This window comes from Hemibagrus wyckioides, linkage group LG06 (assembly GCF_019097595.1).
Source record: "Hemibagrus wyckioides isolate EC202008001 linkage group LG06, SWU_Hwy_1.0, whole genome shotgun sequence".
Taxonomy (NCBI): domain Eukaryota; kingdom Metazoa; phylum Chordata; class Actinopteri; order Siluriformes; family Bagridae; genus Hemibagrus; species Hemibagrus wyckioides.
In genome coordinates, this window is record NC_080715.1 from 34,392,892 (window position 1) to 34,410,995 (window position 18,104).

Here is an 18,104-nt window from a genome sequence, read left to right on the forward strand (position 1 = left end):
AAACAAACTAATAAAAAAAGAAAAGAAACCACGGTGCGCATGCGTAGAACACGTAGCCCAAAACCCAGAGCCAGTATTGGTTGTATTGTTGTCACTCCTCAGGTGTCCGTGGTGTGAGTGAACACGGCATACGATCATCTTGTCACAGCAAATATAAAATAAAAGCACTACAAATACTGAAAGAGAATTATTCTTTATTGTTTTTGTGACTTTTCTTTCAAAATTCCACTATTTCCATTAAAAATTAAAACTTTATGTTTATAAATGTATGTATCTAAAGGCTGCGAGGCGCTTAAGATAAAACCCTGTATGACATTTATTCTACAATTTGGACTAAGATTTGCAGAAGCTGGCTTCAAAATTCAAAACTCCCCACCCGTATTCTGATAGAGTTCGTCCACTTGTATATAATTGGCTAGTAGAATCGTTGTATCTTCAAGTCGGAGTGTAATTGATGGACCAAGACATTCCAGCCAATCAAAAAAGGGGGGCGGGATTTGTAGAATACGGGTGGGGGAAAAACGCATGCGCGTTCCTGACGGCTAGCTTGAACGGTAGGCTGAGGGGCGGATAAGCAGCAGCGGCAGCGGCGGAGAAGGAGAAGAAGCGGGCAGCGGAGGGATTATTTCTCGCCCGCTCCGACATGGCCGGACAGCAGTTCCAATATGACGACAGCGGCAATACGTTTTTCTACTTTCTTACGTCCTTCGTTGGTTTAATTGTCATCCCGGCCACCTATTACCTCTGGCCGCGGGATCAGAATGCAGGTGAGGAGGAGGGGAGGAGGATGTGCTGGAAAACCGCGTTAGCATGCAATAACGCGATTAAACCTGCTAGCTAGCTTGCTAGTTAGCTAGCTAGCCATGGTGGGCTACTGCTCTTTTTAGCATGATGATTAGCACGAGCGTGCCTCTTATATTGAATATTATATTAATTTGCATAAAATGTGTCAACGTGTATGTGCGAGCTAATGTGCTAAATACTTAGCTGGGAATGATGACTAGCTAACTTGTGTTGGTGTAGGCGAAAACGCATAGTAACCTTTGGCTATCCAGCTAGCTTGCTATCTAACGTACGTCACGTACGTAATTTTACGTAACGTCAACTTATGTCTTATGTTTTCTAATGCAGCGGACACGCACACACCGTTAGCCACTTGTTGTGTTATATTTCTGTAGCTAAAGTTGTTTATTAGCCGCTTGACACCTTGTGCTGTTATAGCTAATAGTTTAACAGTGTTTTCTGCACCATGACGATGATGAGATAACACGACTTTAATCCCGTCACGTCTGCAGTCTGACGTGTCGATATGGAGTCAGGGCTTATTGGCAACTTTCTTCAGGGGAAAGGATGGCTAGAAGTCGCCAGGTGACGTCACGGACTCGTTTGCATGGTCACTCATGCCTGTTGACCGTGGCGTATCAGATTGCTAATTACAGGAAGAGAGAGGAGAGCTTGAAGAGAGAATATCTAAAAAGAAAAGTTTTATTTGTGTAGAAAGTAATCAATTATATTAGGAATAAGTTATCTCCGAGAACAGGAGCACACAGACTAAAGTTTTACACAGTTACAGAGAATGTGTGTCAAAAACGGTTCCTTGTAAATATCTACAAGAACTGAATATAAAAACGAAGAATGTAGAAGTGTGAGGTTTGAACAGACAGTGATTGGTTGTTGGAAACAGTGGTGATTAGTAATTGGTTATTCTGAACAGTAGTGTTCAGTGATTGGTTGTTGGGAACAGTGGTGATTACTGATTTGTCGTTAGAAACAGTGGTGATTAGTGTTTTGAAAACAGTGGTGATTGGATGTTGGGAACAGTGGTTATCAGTAATTAATGTGTTGGGATAAATTGTGGTTAGTGATTAGTGATTAATGTGTTGGGATCAATAGTGTTCAGTGATAAGTGTGTTGGGATCAGTGGTGATTAGTGATTGGTTGTTAGGAACAGTGGTGATTGGTTGTTGGGAACAGTGGTGATTAGTGATTGGTTGTTGGGAACAGTGGTGATTAGTGATTGGTTGTTGGGAACAGTATTGTTCAGCGATTGGTGGTTGGAACGGTGGTGATCAGTGATTGGTTGTTGGGAACAGTGGTGATTAGTTGTTGGTGTATTAGGAACAGTGGCGATTAGTTGTTGGTGTATTGGGAACAGTGGTGATTAGTGATTGGTTGAACAGTGGTGATTAGTGATTGGTTGAACAGTGGTGATTAGTGATTGGTTGCTGTAAACAGTGGTGATTAGTGATTGTTGGGAACAGTTGTGATTAGTGATTGATTGTTGGGAACAGTGGTGCTCAGTGATTGGTTGTTGGGAACAGTATTCAGTCACTGGTGGTTGGAACAGTTGTGATCAGTGATTGGTTGTTGGGAACAGTGGTGATTAGTTGTTGGTGTATTAGGAACAGTGGCGATTAGTTGTTGGTATATTGGTAACAGTGGTCATTAGTGATTGGTTGAACAGTGGTGATTACTGATTGGTTGCTGTAAACAGTGCTGATTAGTGATTGTTGGGAACAGTTGTGATTAGTGATTGTTGGGAACAGTGGTGCTCAGTGATTGGTTGTTGGGAACAGTATTCAGTCACTGGTGGTTGGAACGGTGGTGATCAGTGATTGGTTGCTGGGAACAGTGGTGATCAATCTGCGTACCGTATTTCAAATGAAGAAATCTACAAACTAAAATCATATTTCTGGTCTTGTGTGTGTTTTATTCAGGTGTCAGACGCAGTAGATTGACGATGACACTAGTTTATTTGTTTTTTATTGTAATCATTTAAAGCTCTAATCCAAGGCAGTAATCATAACACAACTTAAAAATTAAACCACTATGTTTATAATAAGGTAATGATTACACCTTATAATTAAAATCTTAATCTACTTTTCTTGCAGGTGTTGATGTCTTCACTACGAAAAATAAATGTATTCAAATATAACGTTTTGTTTGTGTTAATAATATCTCACGTCAGTATCGTCTCCTGAAGCCTGTTATTTCCGGGGCGAATATGTGCGTGTACATTAAAAGTGTATTACAATGTTTACTCTTCATGCTGTGAGCAGCTGATTCGGTTTGACGGCTCATGCAGAACATGAGGGTTGATATGAAAACGACAGCTTATAACCTTTAATAAAGCTCTGTAGGACTGAGATTCGGTGGTCTTAATGAGGTTTTGTTTTTTACAGAACAATTGCGGTTGAAGAGCTTGCGAAGAGTTCATGGGAGATGTCTGTGGTATCGCCTCAGACTCATGAAATCACAGCAGAGCATTGTTCCAACACTAAAGTAAGTGTGTGTGTGTGTGAGAGAGAGAGAGATGAGCATGTAGTATAATTAACGTAGCGTGGCATTTAAAACGTTCGATACTGACACCAGTGATATTTTTTTCATTACCTTTTTCCCCCCTCCTTTTTTCTGCTCTTACAAAAGATCTTTGCAAAGCAGATGTGTGTGTATACATCTTTTTTATTATTTATTTTAATATCTAGAAAAAGCTTCTGCATTACACTATACCTGTTGTTTATTACACCGATTGTTTCCCAAAAAAGAAAATTTACGTTTACGTAATTTATGTTTATATCTGAAATACACTGATCAGGCATATGTAACATTTTAACCACCTGCCTAATATTGTGTTGGTCCCCCTTTTGCTGTGAAAACAGCCCTGACCCGTCCTGCACTGTGTATTCTGACACCTTTCTATCAGAACCAGCATTAACTTCAGTAATTTGAGCAACAGTAGTTCGTCTGTTGGATCGGATCACACGGGCCAGCTTTCGCTCCACACGTGCATCAATGACCCTTGACCACCCATGACCCTGTCTCCGGTTCACCACTGTTCCTTCCTTGGACCACTGTTGATAGATACTGACCACTGCAGACTGGGAACACCCCACAAGAGCTGCAGTTTTGGAGATGCTCTGATCCAGTGGTCTAGCCATCACAATATGATCCTTGTCAAACTCGCTCAAATCCTTACGCTTGTCCATTTTTCCTGCTTCCAACACATCAACTTTGAGGACAAAATGTTCACTTGCTGCCTAATATATCCCACCCACTAACAAGTACCATAATGAGGAGATGCTCTGTGTTACTCACTGAATCTGTCACTGCTCATAATGTTATGCCCGATTGTTGTATATGGGGGGAGAAATGTACAAGAAAATGACACTTCTCTGTTTTATTTATTTATTTTTTCTAGCTTGAGGTTATTTTGAAATTGCTGATGGACATCGCACAGCTTTATAGTTTTAGGTTCCTGTCTATGTTGCCATGGGAACTGTAACTGTAATCTGTATGTACACTTTTTCCCACCCGAGCCTGCATGACTGAAATGTGTGTAAGAAGTGAAAATGCATGAAAACCTCTTTCATCTTTTAAAAATGCACATTATAAAAAGATAATGGCAAGGTTGCATTTTAATTTGTTTGTTGTTTCTCTCAACAGAAAAGCAGCCCTGCTGTTTGGTTGGGCTGTTTTTATCTTCCTGGCTTATAAGGTGTCTAAATTAGATCGCGAGTACCAGGAGTATAACCCCTTTGAGGTTCTAAATCTAGATCCGGTAAGATTAAAAAAAATAAATCAAAACATTGTGTGTTGTATTTAATCTGTGTTTATTTTAAAAGGTCTTGCAGTCCAAACATCCCTAAGGAGTGTGTATGTATGTGTGTGTGTGTTTTTTAGGGGGCATCTGTGTCCGAAATCAAGAAGCAGTACAGAGCGTTGTCCCTGAAATATCACCCTGACAAAGGAGGAGATGAGGTCATGTTCATGAAGATCGCTAAAGCTTATTCAGCGTAAGGACCACGCCACTGCATCCAAGCTTCATCCTTCTGCTTTATTTATATCGTTTGTGCTGTACACTAGCAACAGTCTCCACAAAGCACAGAGGTATAAGAATATAAAAAGAGCATGCTTCAACGTGTGCCATCATGGAGTTATGTAATAATATTATAATGTGTTAGTATATACACTATAACAGCTTCAACTAGCATTAATAGTGCTAGCTTCTAGTTCATGTGGCTTTGTTTACAGTTAGGGTGAGGCAAGAGATCAGATAAATATTGATCAATTGAATAAACAACCTGGGGACTTGAAACATAACTAGTTCTGTGTCTGTTCCCGAGGTGTCTTTTTAATTAGAGCCACAAAGTCAGCTTAAATGGCAGACTTCCGTTGCCTGTTTCTCAGATCAGTTCACATGTACAGGCGCCAGTATATTGCTTTTTCTATATTTTAACTCGTGTGTGTGTGAAGGACAGATCGCGAGATCGCTCCTGGGTGGTTTTTTTTTTCCTCGTCAGGACATAACTATTGTTTTTGTGGTGGAAATTTCCCCGGGGCCTGACAGAAAAAATTTGAGAACCACTGCACTTGGGAAAGACGTCTTCTTCTAACGAGGTCTCACTTTGTTGTTGAATATCCACTGACGTTTATGTTGTTCCTGTTTTTTTTTTTTTTGCCAGTTTAACCAACGATGAATCGAGGAATAACTGGGAGACCTATGGCAACCCAGACGGCCCTAGAGGTACACAAGCCAGTTCAGCTTGAGCTCTTTTCAAATTTTGTTTAGGGCTTTATCTATCTATCTTAATCTCTGTCTTTGTTTCTCTTTTTTTCATTCAGTAACAAGTTTTGGAATTGCTCTTCCTGCATGGATTGTTGATCAGAAGAACTCCATGCTGGTAGGTTGTCCTGGTTATTTCAGGTGTTTATATTTAGCTCGGTCTGATTCTCAAATCTGAAGGTTTGGGTTAATTTTCAGTTCGTAGGTTTAAACATGCTATAACATGTTATAAGCATGCTATAATACTATGCTAGCGTCTTTTTTGTACATCTGAAGGATTGATAGCAGCGTCCACTAGATTTCATGCACAGTGATGTTAAACAGACCGACTTTCTGCCGTTGACGTGATTGTCATGATCCTGCATCTCAAATCCAAATCCTTTACAGCTCATGTAAAAATTTGTACTAATCCAAGAAAATCCGACGATTTATACTCAAAATAGACTTTTCACTCGTTTTTGTTTTAATGTAAATTTGTAGTAGAAGAAGCGGTAGTTTTAACGCTCTGGTTTGTTTAGTGAGTTGCAGACTACACTGTGTATGTTGGAATAGAACCATGCGCATGTGTTGAGCAAATTACGCACATGAGAATGCACCAAACGATTACAGGATACGGATACGGATACAGCGGCCATCTTCTGTAAGCGTAGTTAACAGCATGTGTTATTTAGCTTTAAGGCAATTCTGTAATATGTTACGGTTTCTATAGTAACAGCTCAATTTATGTGACCGCTGGAAGCTTAAAATAATTTGCAATTTAATTTATTTAACAAATGAGACATTTATGGAAAGGAGTCTTTGGGGTCAGTGATTATGTTCCCTCATAGTTATACTTATAAATAAAAATAAAGTAATTAATTAAACGTAATGTTATAGAAAATATAACGCTCTCTGTCATGTTTTAGTTCCCACTTATGGCTGTGTGCTAAATCTATAGTGTCACAGTTTAGTGTATTATTGATTTTTATAGGTCTGAGGCAAACTGTTCTTGTGCATGACCTGTTATTGAGCTCTGTGTGTGTGTGTGTGTGTGTACACACTGTTTGCAGGTGCTGCTGGTGTACGGTTTAGCCTTTATGGTCATTCTTCCAGTGGTTGTGGTGAGATTATTGTTTTAACATCTAATTTCTGATACGTCTGGAACCCTTATGGATTTACAGATTGGAGTTAAATATCGATGCTGTATGTGTGTCTTTGTGTTTTCAGGGTACATGGTGGTACCGCTCCATTCGTTACAGCGGGGATCAGATCCTTATCAACACGACCCAGCTCTTCATGCACTTTATGTACAAAACCCCTACTATGAACATGAAGCGTAAGTACACATGAAACATCTGTGGAGGAACAATTTATTTTAGTAAACACTCTAATGTCCATATGCTGTGATCTTATTATGACATGAATGAATTTTATCGTCTAATCGTCTAACAATAGCAACAACAATTTTATATATATTGTGTCTAGAGGTGCACACATGTTCTCAACAGTTTGCTTTAATGAAAAATAAATGCTTGGCTATCACTTAGGCCTCCATTCTTTTCCACAGGGCTAGTGATGGTGCTCACGGCAGCCTTCGAATTCGACCCACGGAGCAACAAAGAAGCTATTATAAGACCAACGGACAACATTGAAGTTCCACAGGTGTGGACTGCTCATGCTCATATTAATGCTAATGACCTTTAAACCAGGGGTTGTTCTAGTCCTATATTATTTGCAGTCTTTCTAAAAGCTAGTGCTAGCCACGTCTGTGTCAGTAAACAGGCTCTACATGTGCAGGAACATAGGAACTCTCCTCAAGAAGCATGTGCAGTTTTAACAGGGAAGAAGGATCTAAAAATTACATACCGCTCCTTTAATGTTTCACAGCATCTGTAAATGAAGCCTGGTGCTTAATACATGATTTGAATGCTGATTTGATATTTTCTCATACTCTGAAACAAGTCCACCACAGTGTCCATCATGTAAAACCCTTCTGTCCATCAAAGATATTTTATTCAAATGTAATAATTTCACTCCTAGAAGGAACTTGTTTTATTCTGTTGACACTTTTGAAAAGGTTTTTAAACAAGTAAACCCAAATTTAGTTTTAAAGTTCTTCAAAAAAATTAAAACATCTTATCTAGTTCTAATATTGAATAACAAAAGCGGACTCTCACCATGAATATAGCCATAGAAGCTGGCATGGCATTAAAAAAGAAAGAAACAAGTAGTAATCAAAATCATCTGCTCTCATGTGCAGCAGATCCCTGAACCCAGTTAAAACAAACACAACAGTATAAAACAAATGGTTTTGCTTTTGCATTTCCCCCAAATTTCCAGCAAAACAGTTGTAAATCTTTTGGATGTTGGTGAAAAAATGTTGTAGTAGATTCCTTTAATATCTTATTACGTGTTCAGATCGTACATTCGATACCGCGACGGCGAACAGACGTGATCCGTGACATACCGTGGATTTTTGCTGAAATATGAATGTTATTGGGATAAGCAGAGCTTGCTGAGGAATCAGTTGTGCTGCTGAATGTTATTTTAGTGGTGTTTGGATGTTAAGAGTCAAGGTTTTATTTGTTGTGTTTGTAGCTGATTCGAGAGCTGGGGAACATCAACGTGAAGAAGAAGGAGCCTCCGTTTTGTTACCCGTACAGTCTGAAAGCTCGTGTGCTTGTGCTCACGCATCTCGCCCGGATGGAGGTGTCTGAGAACATCGAAGAAGGTAATCTCTCTCTTTTTTTCTCTCTCTCTTTTACACTCTCTCTTTTTTACGTACTCTTTCTCTCCCCCTCTCTCTTACACTCTCTCCTCTCTCTCTCTCCTTACTCTCTCTCCCTCGCTCTCTCTCTCACACACACTCTTACTCTCTCTCCATCTCCTTCTTTCTCTGACCCCCCCCCCTTCACTCACACACTCTCACTCTCTCATTTTTTTAAACAGTTTTTTTTGAATGAAAGCTGGTCCACATTTTGCAGAAAGCTTTCAAATTGCCTGAACAAAAGAAAAATCAGCTGTTATCTTGAGACTTCAGAGTTTAATAACAGTTGATAAACAAATACTCACATGTAATATTTAATGACATTAGTTAGAATAAAGGTTTGAGCCTCCTGATAGTCCAGCAGGAGTCTGCCTCTCATTGTCACAGCCCGGATTCGATTCCCGGGCAGGGAGCTAACCCAGCCACTGAAGAGTTAACTCCCAGTGCCGGTCCCAATCCTGGATAAAATGGGAGGGTTGCATCAGGAAGGGCATCCGTGTAAAACCCGTGCCAAATTGGAAAAAAAAAGGGAGCAGCCAAAAGAACAGCAGTTAGGATGAAGGTTCCATTTCATCCTTACTCTGTTTGGTCTCCTGAAAATGCGAGTTTTTTATATTTTGTACCACACGACAGATTTTTTTTTTTTCCTTGCATTACAATTTAAAATGGCATTTATTTAATGGTTGCTTGTTTGTGAATCTCTCTCTCTCTCTCAGATCAGCGTTTCGTAGTCAAAAAGTGCCCAGCTTTACTGCAGGAGATGATCAATGTTGGTTGCCAGCTTACAATGATGGCTACTAGCAGAGGAGGTATACACACACTCTTGGTTTTAGGATTTAAAAGTGCAGCACTGTTGTAGATCGTGTCATATTTAGTTTTTATGACTGATATGTGCAGGTTTCCGTGCTCCTCGACTGTCCTCTATTGAGAACTGTATGAAGCTATCTCAGATGGTGGTGCAGGGGCTACAGGAGGCCAAGTCTCCTTTACTCCAGCTGCCCCACTTCGAGGAAGAGCACCTGAGATACTGCATCTCCAAAAAGGTACACTTACCCCCAGATGTTTTGTTAGAATTAGCATGGTGATGTTCCTTTATTATTATATATTATATTTTGCTTTTTTGCTTTTTTTTTTTTTTACCAAATATGTTTCACCTTGTTTCTCAGTATAAGGTACGGAGCCTTCAGGACCTGGTGAGTCTGAAGGACTCTGACAGGAGGAACATGTTGAGGTTTCTGGGCGAGGCGAAGTATGACGAGGTTATAGCAGTCCTCGGAAGCTTCCCCCACATCACCATGGAAACCAAACTTCAAGGTAGAGACTGGTGGTTTTGCTTCATCTTGCATCCTGTTGCAATTCCAAGTGCTTTAAACAATCTTTGTCTTAATGTGTGTTTTTCTTTTCATAACCACTAAGTGCTGGACGACGAAGACAGTAATAACATCACAGCTGGATCCATCGTCACGGTTACAGTCACCTTGACACGGAAGAGGATGTCTGTAAGTAATACATTTGCATGTATAGCTGGACTGCATGTTGATATGCCAGCAGTGTAAATGTGAATTCTTGTGTTTATCTGTCCATGACTAAAGTACATAGAATTAGAAGAGAAAGCAGTCCGAAAACTGATGTGTAGTATATCTTCACCAGGCAAGTTCATGCACCAGACTGCACTTTGCTGGTGGAGTGCTAGTAAAAGTGAGAAGGAACGGACTAGATGCACAGATCAGGCATAACATTATGACCACCTGCCTAATACTGTGTTGGTCCCCCTTTTGCTGAAATTTGAGCAACAGTAGCTTGTCTGTTGGATTGGATCACACGGACCAGCCTTCGCTCCAAGTGGTCCAAGAAATGAACAGTGGTGACCTGGTGACAGGGTCATGGGTGACCAAGGCTCATTGATGCACGTGGGGAGCGAAGGCTGGCCCGTGTGATCCGATCCAACAGACCAGCTACTGTTGCTCAAATTGCTGAAGAAGTTAATGCTGGTTCTGATAGAAAGTGGTCAGAAAACACAGTGCATAACTGGTCAGGGCTGTTTTGGCAGTGACACAATATTGTCATAATGTTATGTCTGGTCTGTGTATATTTGGTCTTAAATCCTCATTGAATAAAGTGTCCAGTACCAAATGTCTTCATCCAGAGTTCTCACAGGAGATCCGCTATGTTAGGACGTGAGAATATTCTCCAGTCTCACGCTGAGGCCCTTGCAATTGAAGGTTTTTTGTCAGTAGACAAAAAGGGCTCACCTCCATGAGACTTTGAGTCTCAGAAAGAAAAGGTGAAGGTGGAGCGGGTGTTTGAGTGGGTATCTGAGTAATGTGCGTCAGTCCTGTAGTCTCATTTTGAGCATGTTAGTGATACTTGGGGACTGTGAGTGGGAGGAACAACCTCCTGGTTGTGAACCTGAGCAGTGAAATGACATTAGACTTTTGTAGAAAAGCTGCGATCACAAGTTTGCTCATAAGTGTTCTTGGTACTGAAAGCACCTTGGGTTACAGATCAATGATGGATTTTGTGATTGCATCATCAGACTTTGGTACAGAGGAGTTGTACGTAGTTGGTTGGTAGATTTATGAAGTAAACCCAGGAGAGGCTTTTGAGTAGCAAGAAATCGTCTCGAAAAAGCTATATTGCGAGACAACTTCAACTTTCACTTCTAAAAGATCCGGTAAGAGGTACCGAAGAATTTGGACTGTTAAACAGTTTCTTCCCTCAGGCAATCAGGCATCTCAATAGAGAACTGAGCTGAACTGGACACACACACACACACGTACAACCAAGATCTGATCTCAGAGGAGAACTGAACTGTGCTGGACATAGTCAGACACACACACACACACACACACAATTGTCCTGTTTGCACGCACATGCCACTTTACATTTATATATATTTATATTAATCCTGTTTACATGTGTCGCTTTGATATCTGCAATCACTGTATACACTATACTTTGCACTTTGTCTTGTTCATTGCCCAAAGTCGGCCCGTATGTTGTTTGTCTGCACTATCATGTCTTGTCTTCCTGTGCACTTCTGTTGTATGTCTAGTTCTTAAAGACTGTACCTTAAGTATAGTTTAATTTTTTAGTTTAATTTTAATTTTTAAATTATAGTTTTAATTTTTTTTATCTCTGTTATAGCTCTGTTTGTCTGCGTCACTGTACTTTGTCTGTGTTCTGTGTAGCACCTCTGGTCTAGGAGGAACGTTGTTTCACTCCACTGTGTATTGCATCTGCTATATATGGTTGAAGTGACAATAAAGCTTCTTTGACTTTTTTTTTTAACTTTTGACTATAAAGACTTCTCCTGTGTACCAAGTGAGGTCCATGTTCAGGTTCTCAAATATATAATCAGAAAGCAGTTGCTAGGATGCTTTGCTGTTGACCAGTCCACAATATTTTGTCCATTTTGGTCAATTATGTGTAGTCACATCAGACTGTAATGTGTTATTGCTAAATAATGTATTCATCAATTTGTCTCACCACCATTTATCACATTAATTAATGATCTCCAAACTGTCTTTTTCACCCCATTAAAAATGCACAAAATATTTTTTTCCTATCAAATTTTTTATTTGATATTTTTTGCATAAACCGGCAGATAAGAATCCGCCCTGTATGAGCTTGTTTTTAATCTACCTGTGTTCTCAGGTGAACATCTTATAGAATACGGGCCTCACACTCCAGTGTAAGGTTTCTGGACTGTGTGTAGTTACAGGGAACATCCACAAGAGGACAGTGTAATATTTTTAGTGATGAAGCATGAAAAAAGCTCTGACTTGCAGAAAACCTCAATTTTTTTTTTGTTCAGTTTGATTTAAACTTTCCAGCAAACTTGTATTTACAAAATAAAAAACCATAAATTCTTGTACATAGTATAAGTATTTATATTTACTTTGTTAAAGCTAGCTGTTAAAAAGTTACTACTTTATCAGTTGCTGCTTTAATAGTTATCTAACTATTTACTAATATACACACAATCTAAAATTGGGTCTATAAATGTCATAGTTCTCATTATATATTATTAGATTATTAGGTTTTATTTAATATTAGATTAATAATTAACAATAATATATAAGTATAACTATTTTTAGGACAAATTAATACAAGCAAGCTTGTTTTTTGATGTTTTATTTTTCTTTAGTTTTCTTTCAGTATTTTTCCATTCCTTTACCATTTCAGGAGGTTTTTGAGAAGGAGCAGGAGACTCCAGCACCCGTGGACGAGGCCAACACGGAGGAGGTAGTATGTCTTAAATAATATTTGTTATGTTTCATTTAATTTTTATTTTCCTAATTACAGTGGTAAGCAATTGAGTTGTTTAACAGCGTTTTTTCCCCCCGTAAATCATTTTCAGCAAGGTGACGGCGCTAAGAACAAAATGAAAGTCTGGCAGAACAAGAATAAAGGTGCTAAGAAAGCGGCCAAGTCCAAAAAGAAGAAGCTGACGAAGAAGAAGCCAGTCTCTCAGCAGCAGGCCAAAGGAGACAAGGCCAAACAGGCTAATGGCAACGTGGCAGGAAACGTAAGTGACCAATCATAGGAGTTCTGAATCATAATTGAGTGGCATTTCAATTTTTTTGGAAACGGATGATACTTTCTGGTTCATGGGTTGAAATCTTCTGCTGTTGTGGCTCTTCCAGGAAATGACTGCAGCAGCCAAAGAGGAAGATGAAGAGCTTTCTGACAAGGGCAGCGAATCGGACGAAGCGGAGGCAAACAAGGACTCGCCCAGCGAGAGAGACGATGAGAGTGACAAACAGAGCGACACAGAGGCAGACGAGGTCGCCGGAGACGATGAGGAGGTCTGTGGGCTTGCCTTTTTTAAATATTTTTTTAAAATTAAAGGTTAAATCTAAGCTCTGTAGTTGTAGTAAGGAACATGATGTAATGTGGTCTGTAGGAGTGGGAAGCCCTGCAACAGAGCATCCAGCGGCGAGAGCGAGCCTTGCTGGAGACCAAGTCCAAGATCACGCATCCTGTGTACAGTTTATACTTCCCAGAAGAGAAGCAGGAGTGGTGGTGGCTCTACATCGCTGACCGCAAGGATCAGACGCTGGTGTCCATGCCATACCACGTCTGCACTCTTAAAGACACAGAGGAGGTAAGGGATTTGACGAGGTTTATTTATGTTTTTCCGTTGATCACGATACATCACATTTTGTCATTTCGTTCTCTTTCTTCTTTCCAAATAAAGATACACTATATTGCCAAAAGTTTTAGGTCGTCTGCCTTTACATGCACATGAATGTAATATGGAGTTGTCCCACCCTTTGCAGCTATAACAGCTTCAACTCTTCTGGGAAGGCTTTCCACAAGGTTTAGGAGTGTGTTCATGGGAATTTTTGACCATTCCTCTAGAAGTGCATTTGTGAGGTCAGGCACTGATGTTGGACGAGAAGGCCTGGCTCACAGCCTCCGCTCTAATTCATCCCAAAGGTGTTCTATGGGGTTGAGGTCAAGGACCTTGATTTGTGCAGTCATGTTGGAACAGGAAGGGGTCATCCCCAAACTGTTCCCACAAATAGCATGAAATTGTCCAAAATGTCTTGGTATGAAGCTGAAGCATTACGAGTTCCTTTCACTGAAACTATGGGACCAAGCACAACACCTGAAAAACAACACCTGAATTCACTGATTTGAAGGGGTGTCCCAAAACTTTTGGCAATATAGTGTACTTCTACACATATTCTTCAACATTTACTGTGAACTCAAGATCTTTGCTCACGGCTACTTCGGTAATATTACTCTGTGTGAGTATAAGGTGTGTTACAGTGCAGCGAATATTGTGTGTACTGGGATTAAAATGGGATTTGTTTGTGTGCCTAGAGACTGTGTGTGTGTGTGAGAGCGAGATAGACTAGCTGCATCTTGTCCACAGCAGCTTGTTGCTAGGCAACATCCATGCTGCAGTGTCTGTACATTTAAAGAGACAGTTACTGAGGAAACAGATCGGTGTGCAATAACTCACCAAGTGACATACAGTCTTGATGGAAAATCTGTGTTTTATCTGCTTTTCTAACTAAACCATCTTCCTGTTTGGACTAAAATCATTATCCTCCTTCTGTTTGTTGTGCAGGTCGAGCTGAAATTCCCTGCTCCATCCAAAACAGGGAACTATCAGTATTCAGTGATTCTGCGGTCAGACTCGTATATGGGGCTGGATCAGATCAAGCCGCTGAAGGTCAGTTTCTTGTTCAGAATTTCTCGATCACATTCTTTGTGGTTTGGTGTGAAACATGTTTATGATGTTTCCAGTTGGAGGTGCATGAAGCGAAGGCCATACTAGACAACCATCCACAGTGGGACATCCCAGAGACTGAGGAAGAAGAGGAGGACCAGGAGGACAGCGACGGAATTGAGGAGTCGGAAGAAGATGACGAAGACAATGACTAATCCAGCCAACCCTATACGAACTGACTCTCATACACCCATGTGCCCTGTCATGTTCTCACTCACACACACACACACACACACACACACACACACACACACAAGCAGCGCCATAAACAGTGTAAACTCAAACGTGACATTTAAGAGGTATATAATGGCCCTCCATGTTTTTTTGGTTTCTTTTTTTGTTTTGGTTTGTTTTTTTCTTGTTTTATATATAAATTCCTGTTCTGTTCATCTTGAAATCCAAAATGGCTGCCGGCTCTCTGCCGCCCCCAAAATGACGCGTTTTTACCAAGTGCCGTTTAAGAGAAATAAACAGACTGCTTCCCTCAAAACAGACACCTCATGATCATCTTTTATTTTTATATTGATTCCTTATTTGTTTTTTTTTGTTTTGTTTGTTTTTGTTTGAACAGACGAACTGATCGGGAAATTGGCAGTGAGAGCTGGACAGGGGTAACGGGTGTGTATGGTGTCGAGTTGTAATGCTGAGTAGGGAGGCGTAAATATTAATCATCTCACTTTTATTCTAATTCGTGATCTTCAGCTCAGCTCGTGGCGCTCCTCATCTCCTCCTCGTGATGATCTCAGACATTCCACAGCCAGGTTTCTAGAGCGCTCTAGCCTATGTTTTTTAGTGTGTCTTGGTCCAAATACAGACCTGTGTGTATTAATTCCGCAGGTATTTAGCTGCTGTTTTCTTTTTGTATTATTATTATTATTATTATTATTATTATTATTATTATTATTAATAAATCAGTGATATCTTTCCTCTAAGATCACTGCAGCTAACAGCACACTAACTCCATGGCACTGTGTCTCTAGGAATTTTCTTGATGACGTATCGGATTTCAATTTCAAAGCAACAATAAGATCATTTCAAACCTTTTCATATTTTAATTACCTATGATTAAATAATGCCTTATTCTTATTTGGAAAGTATAAAGAGCATCGATTTAAAAAAAACAAAAACAAACATTAATTATACACTTTAAGAGGTTTTTTTTTTTTGCGTGTATTTCCACACCTTTGAAGTGTGTTTTTCTTGTTTAATGAATAGCTAACGATCAGTTTTAAATCTAGTAATCAATTCCAGTTATCCCTTATATACACTATATTGCCAAAAGTTTTGGGACACCCCTCCACATCATTGAATTCTTATCCCCTTAGTTCCAGTGAAAGGAACTCTTAATGCTTCAGCTTCATACCAAGACATTTTGGACAATTTCATGCTCTTTGTGGGAACCGTTTGGGGATGACCCCTTCCTGTTCCAACATGACTGCACACCAGTACACAAAGCAAGGTCCATAAAGACATGGATGAGTGAGTTTGGTGTGGAGGAACTTGACTGGCCTGCACAGAGTCCTGACCTCAACCCCATAGAACACTTTTGGTATGAATTAGAGCGGAGACTGTGAGCCAGGCCTTCTCGTCCAACATCAGTGCCTGACCTCTCAAATGCACTTTTTCTAGAGGAATGGTCAAAAATTCCCATGAACACACTCCTAAAACCTTGTGGAAAGCCTTCCCAGAAGAGTTGAAGCTGTTATAGCTGCAAAGGGCGGGACGACGCCATAATACATTCATGTGCATGTAAAGGCAGACGTCCCAAATACTTTGGTAATATAGTGTGTATCTCTCTCTCTCTCTAAACCTTATTTAAATTAATTTAAAAGGCAGTGTATACAGTGGGTTATTTATATGATGAGAAATTCTATCACATTCGTTGACTAGGTCTGTAGGTGCTCCACAGCAGGCCATGTTTTCTCCCTCTTAGCATTTTGCTAGTATTTAGATAAGATAGTTTGTCTATTTTTATATCAATTTATTTTTGCGATCATGTTTCATCAGAGTGTTTTGGAATTTTTTTTTTTTTTTAATTTTAAGGGAAGGGTTGGTGGTTATTGACCAGGCGGAGGCGACGTACAGTCTTGTGGTTTCGAACAGTGGATCGTTTGGTGCGTTTTATGTCAGCAGGATGAGCAGTAAGAGACGACTCTAGCTTTATTCTCCCTCCTGAGAAGCTCTTTGTTTAGGCTGTGACATGTCTCTAGTCGTGATGTGGAGATTATTAACAGCCCGGATGCCCCACGTCTCCCTTTAGACCCTGCTATAATAATAAAAAGGGACGGATTTAGCCTTCCTGTGGACGTCATTATTTTTATTTCCATCAAGTATTTTGCAACTGGGATTTTTTTTAATTTTTTCCATAATTTTATTATTATTATTATTATTATTATTATTATTATTATTATTATTTTGTCTGAAGGTGTCCGGCTGTGCTTGAACATGTATCTGGATATGTATAAAATATCTTTCTTTAATTAACCCCCACCCCACCCTTTTTTATTTTATTTTACTACTTCTGTTTTGTTTTTGTTTTTAAGCTAATAATACAGGACATAATGGACCCCAGTGGCACGTTTATATGTATTTTAAAGGTTCATATGAAAGTTTGCTCATTTTTTATTAGCCCATCTTTTAGACCCTTATTATTTTTTGAATTAGCATTAAACAAAATGCTTTTTGTGTCTTTAAAGAGAAAGCATTGTATGCTTGGTTTCACACACACACACACACACACACCTCAATGTCCAGATGGTTAGACAGTTTAGTGTTACAGATCCACAGAAGTGTAGTGTCCTTTAGAACGAAGCTGTGACATGAAAAATACGGTGAGAATAAGCCTTTGTGTACACAGACACACACACAAACCACACACACACACACACACACACAGGCTTGACATGTATAGCCCAGCAAAACAAGCCAGAAAAGAGGTGTAGAACCCAGAAAACCAGTATGTCTGCCACTTTTGTTTACGAAGAATACTCATTGTAAAAAAAAAAAAAAAAAATGGAAATATATATTATTTGTATTTAAGTCATTTCAAATAAAATAATTTTTAAAATTATTATTATTTTTTTTATTAATTTAAAGGTGCAGATATACATCAGATACACACTCTGGCCTATGCTTTTCTGGTAATTGTTTTTTTCTTTTATGGATTGAACATTAATTTTAATATTTATTTATTTATTACAAAATTTCTGACTCGTGATGAGTAAATTTTTTAATAAATATATATATATATATATATATATATATATAATTATATATTATATATATAATATATTTATATATTATAAACAAATATTTTTATTTGTTTATTTTTTTTAAATATCCACACCTCTTCTTGCTTGCTTATTTGCTTGCTTGCCTTGCTTATTTTCCGACTTTAGTGCCCAGCTATAAATAGACTGCTCCATTACAGACTGGAAACTGCCGCTAATTTCGGTAAAGGTTCGAACGCATGCATCACTCTGCAAGGTTTAATGCTTTTCTTTTGGATATTTGATCATGCACATTTTATAAAATCTGATTCAATCCTA

At 39.2% G+C, this 18,104-nt stretch overlaps 1 protein-coding gene across 1 annotated transcript; it reads left to right on the forward strand.

The window, feature by feature from the left end:
• Nucleotides 1–540: 540 nt before the first annotated feature.
• Nucleotides 541–17,626, forward strand: sec63 (SEC63 homolog, protein translocation regulator). The gene is made up of 20 exons (XM_058391865.1): nucleotides 541–767; nucleotides 3,183–3,282; nucleotides 4,444–4,558; nucleotides 4,681–4,793; nucleotides 5,463–5,524; nucleotides 5,623–5,681; nucleotides 6,613–6,663; nucleotides 6,770–6,878; nucleotides 7,110–7,204; nucleotides 8,141–8,273; nucleotides 9,026–9,118; nucleotides 9,207–9,352; nucleotides 9,476–9,623; nucleotides 9,726–9,808; nucleotides 12,498–12,557; nucleotides 12,673–12,840; nucleotides 12,959–13,120; nucleotides 13,219–13,419; nucleotides 14,395–14,499; nucleotides 14,574–17,626. The coding sequence occupies exons 1-20, from the start codon at nucleotides 644–646 to the stop codon at nucleotides 14,709–14,711; spliced, it is 2,265 nt and encodes a 754-aa protein (XP_058247848.1). The 5' UTR covers nucleotides 541–643; the 3' UTR covers nucleotides 14,712–17,626.
• Nucleotides 17,627–18,104: the final 478 nt, after the last annotated feature.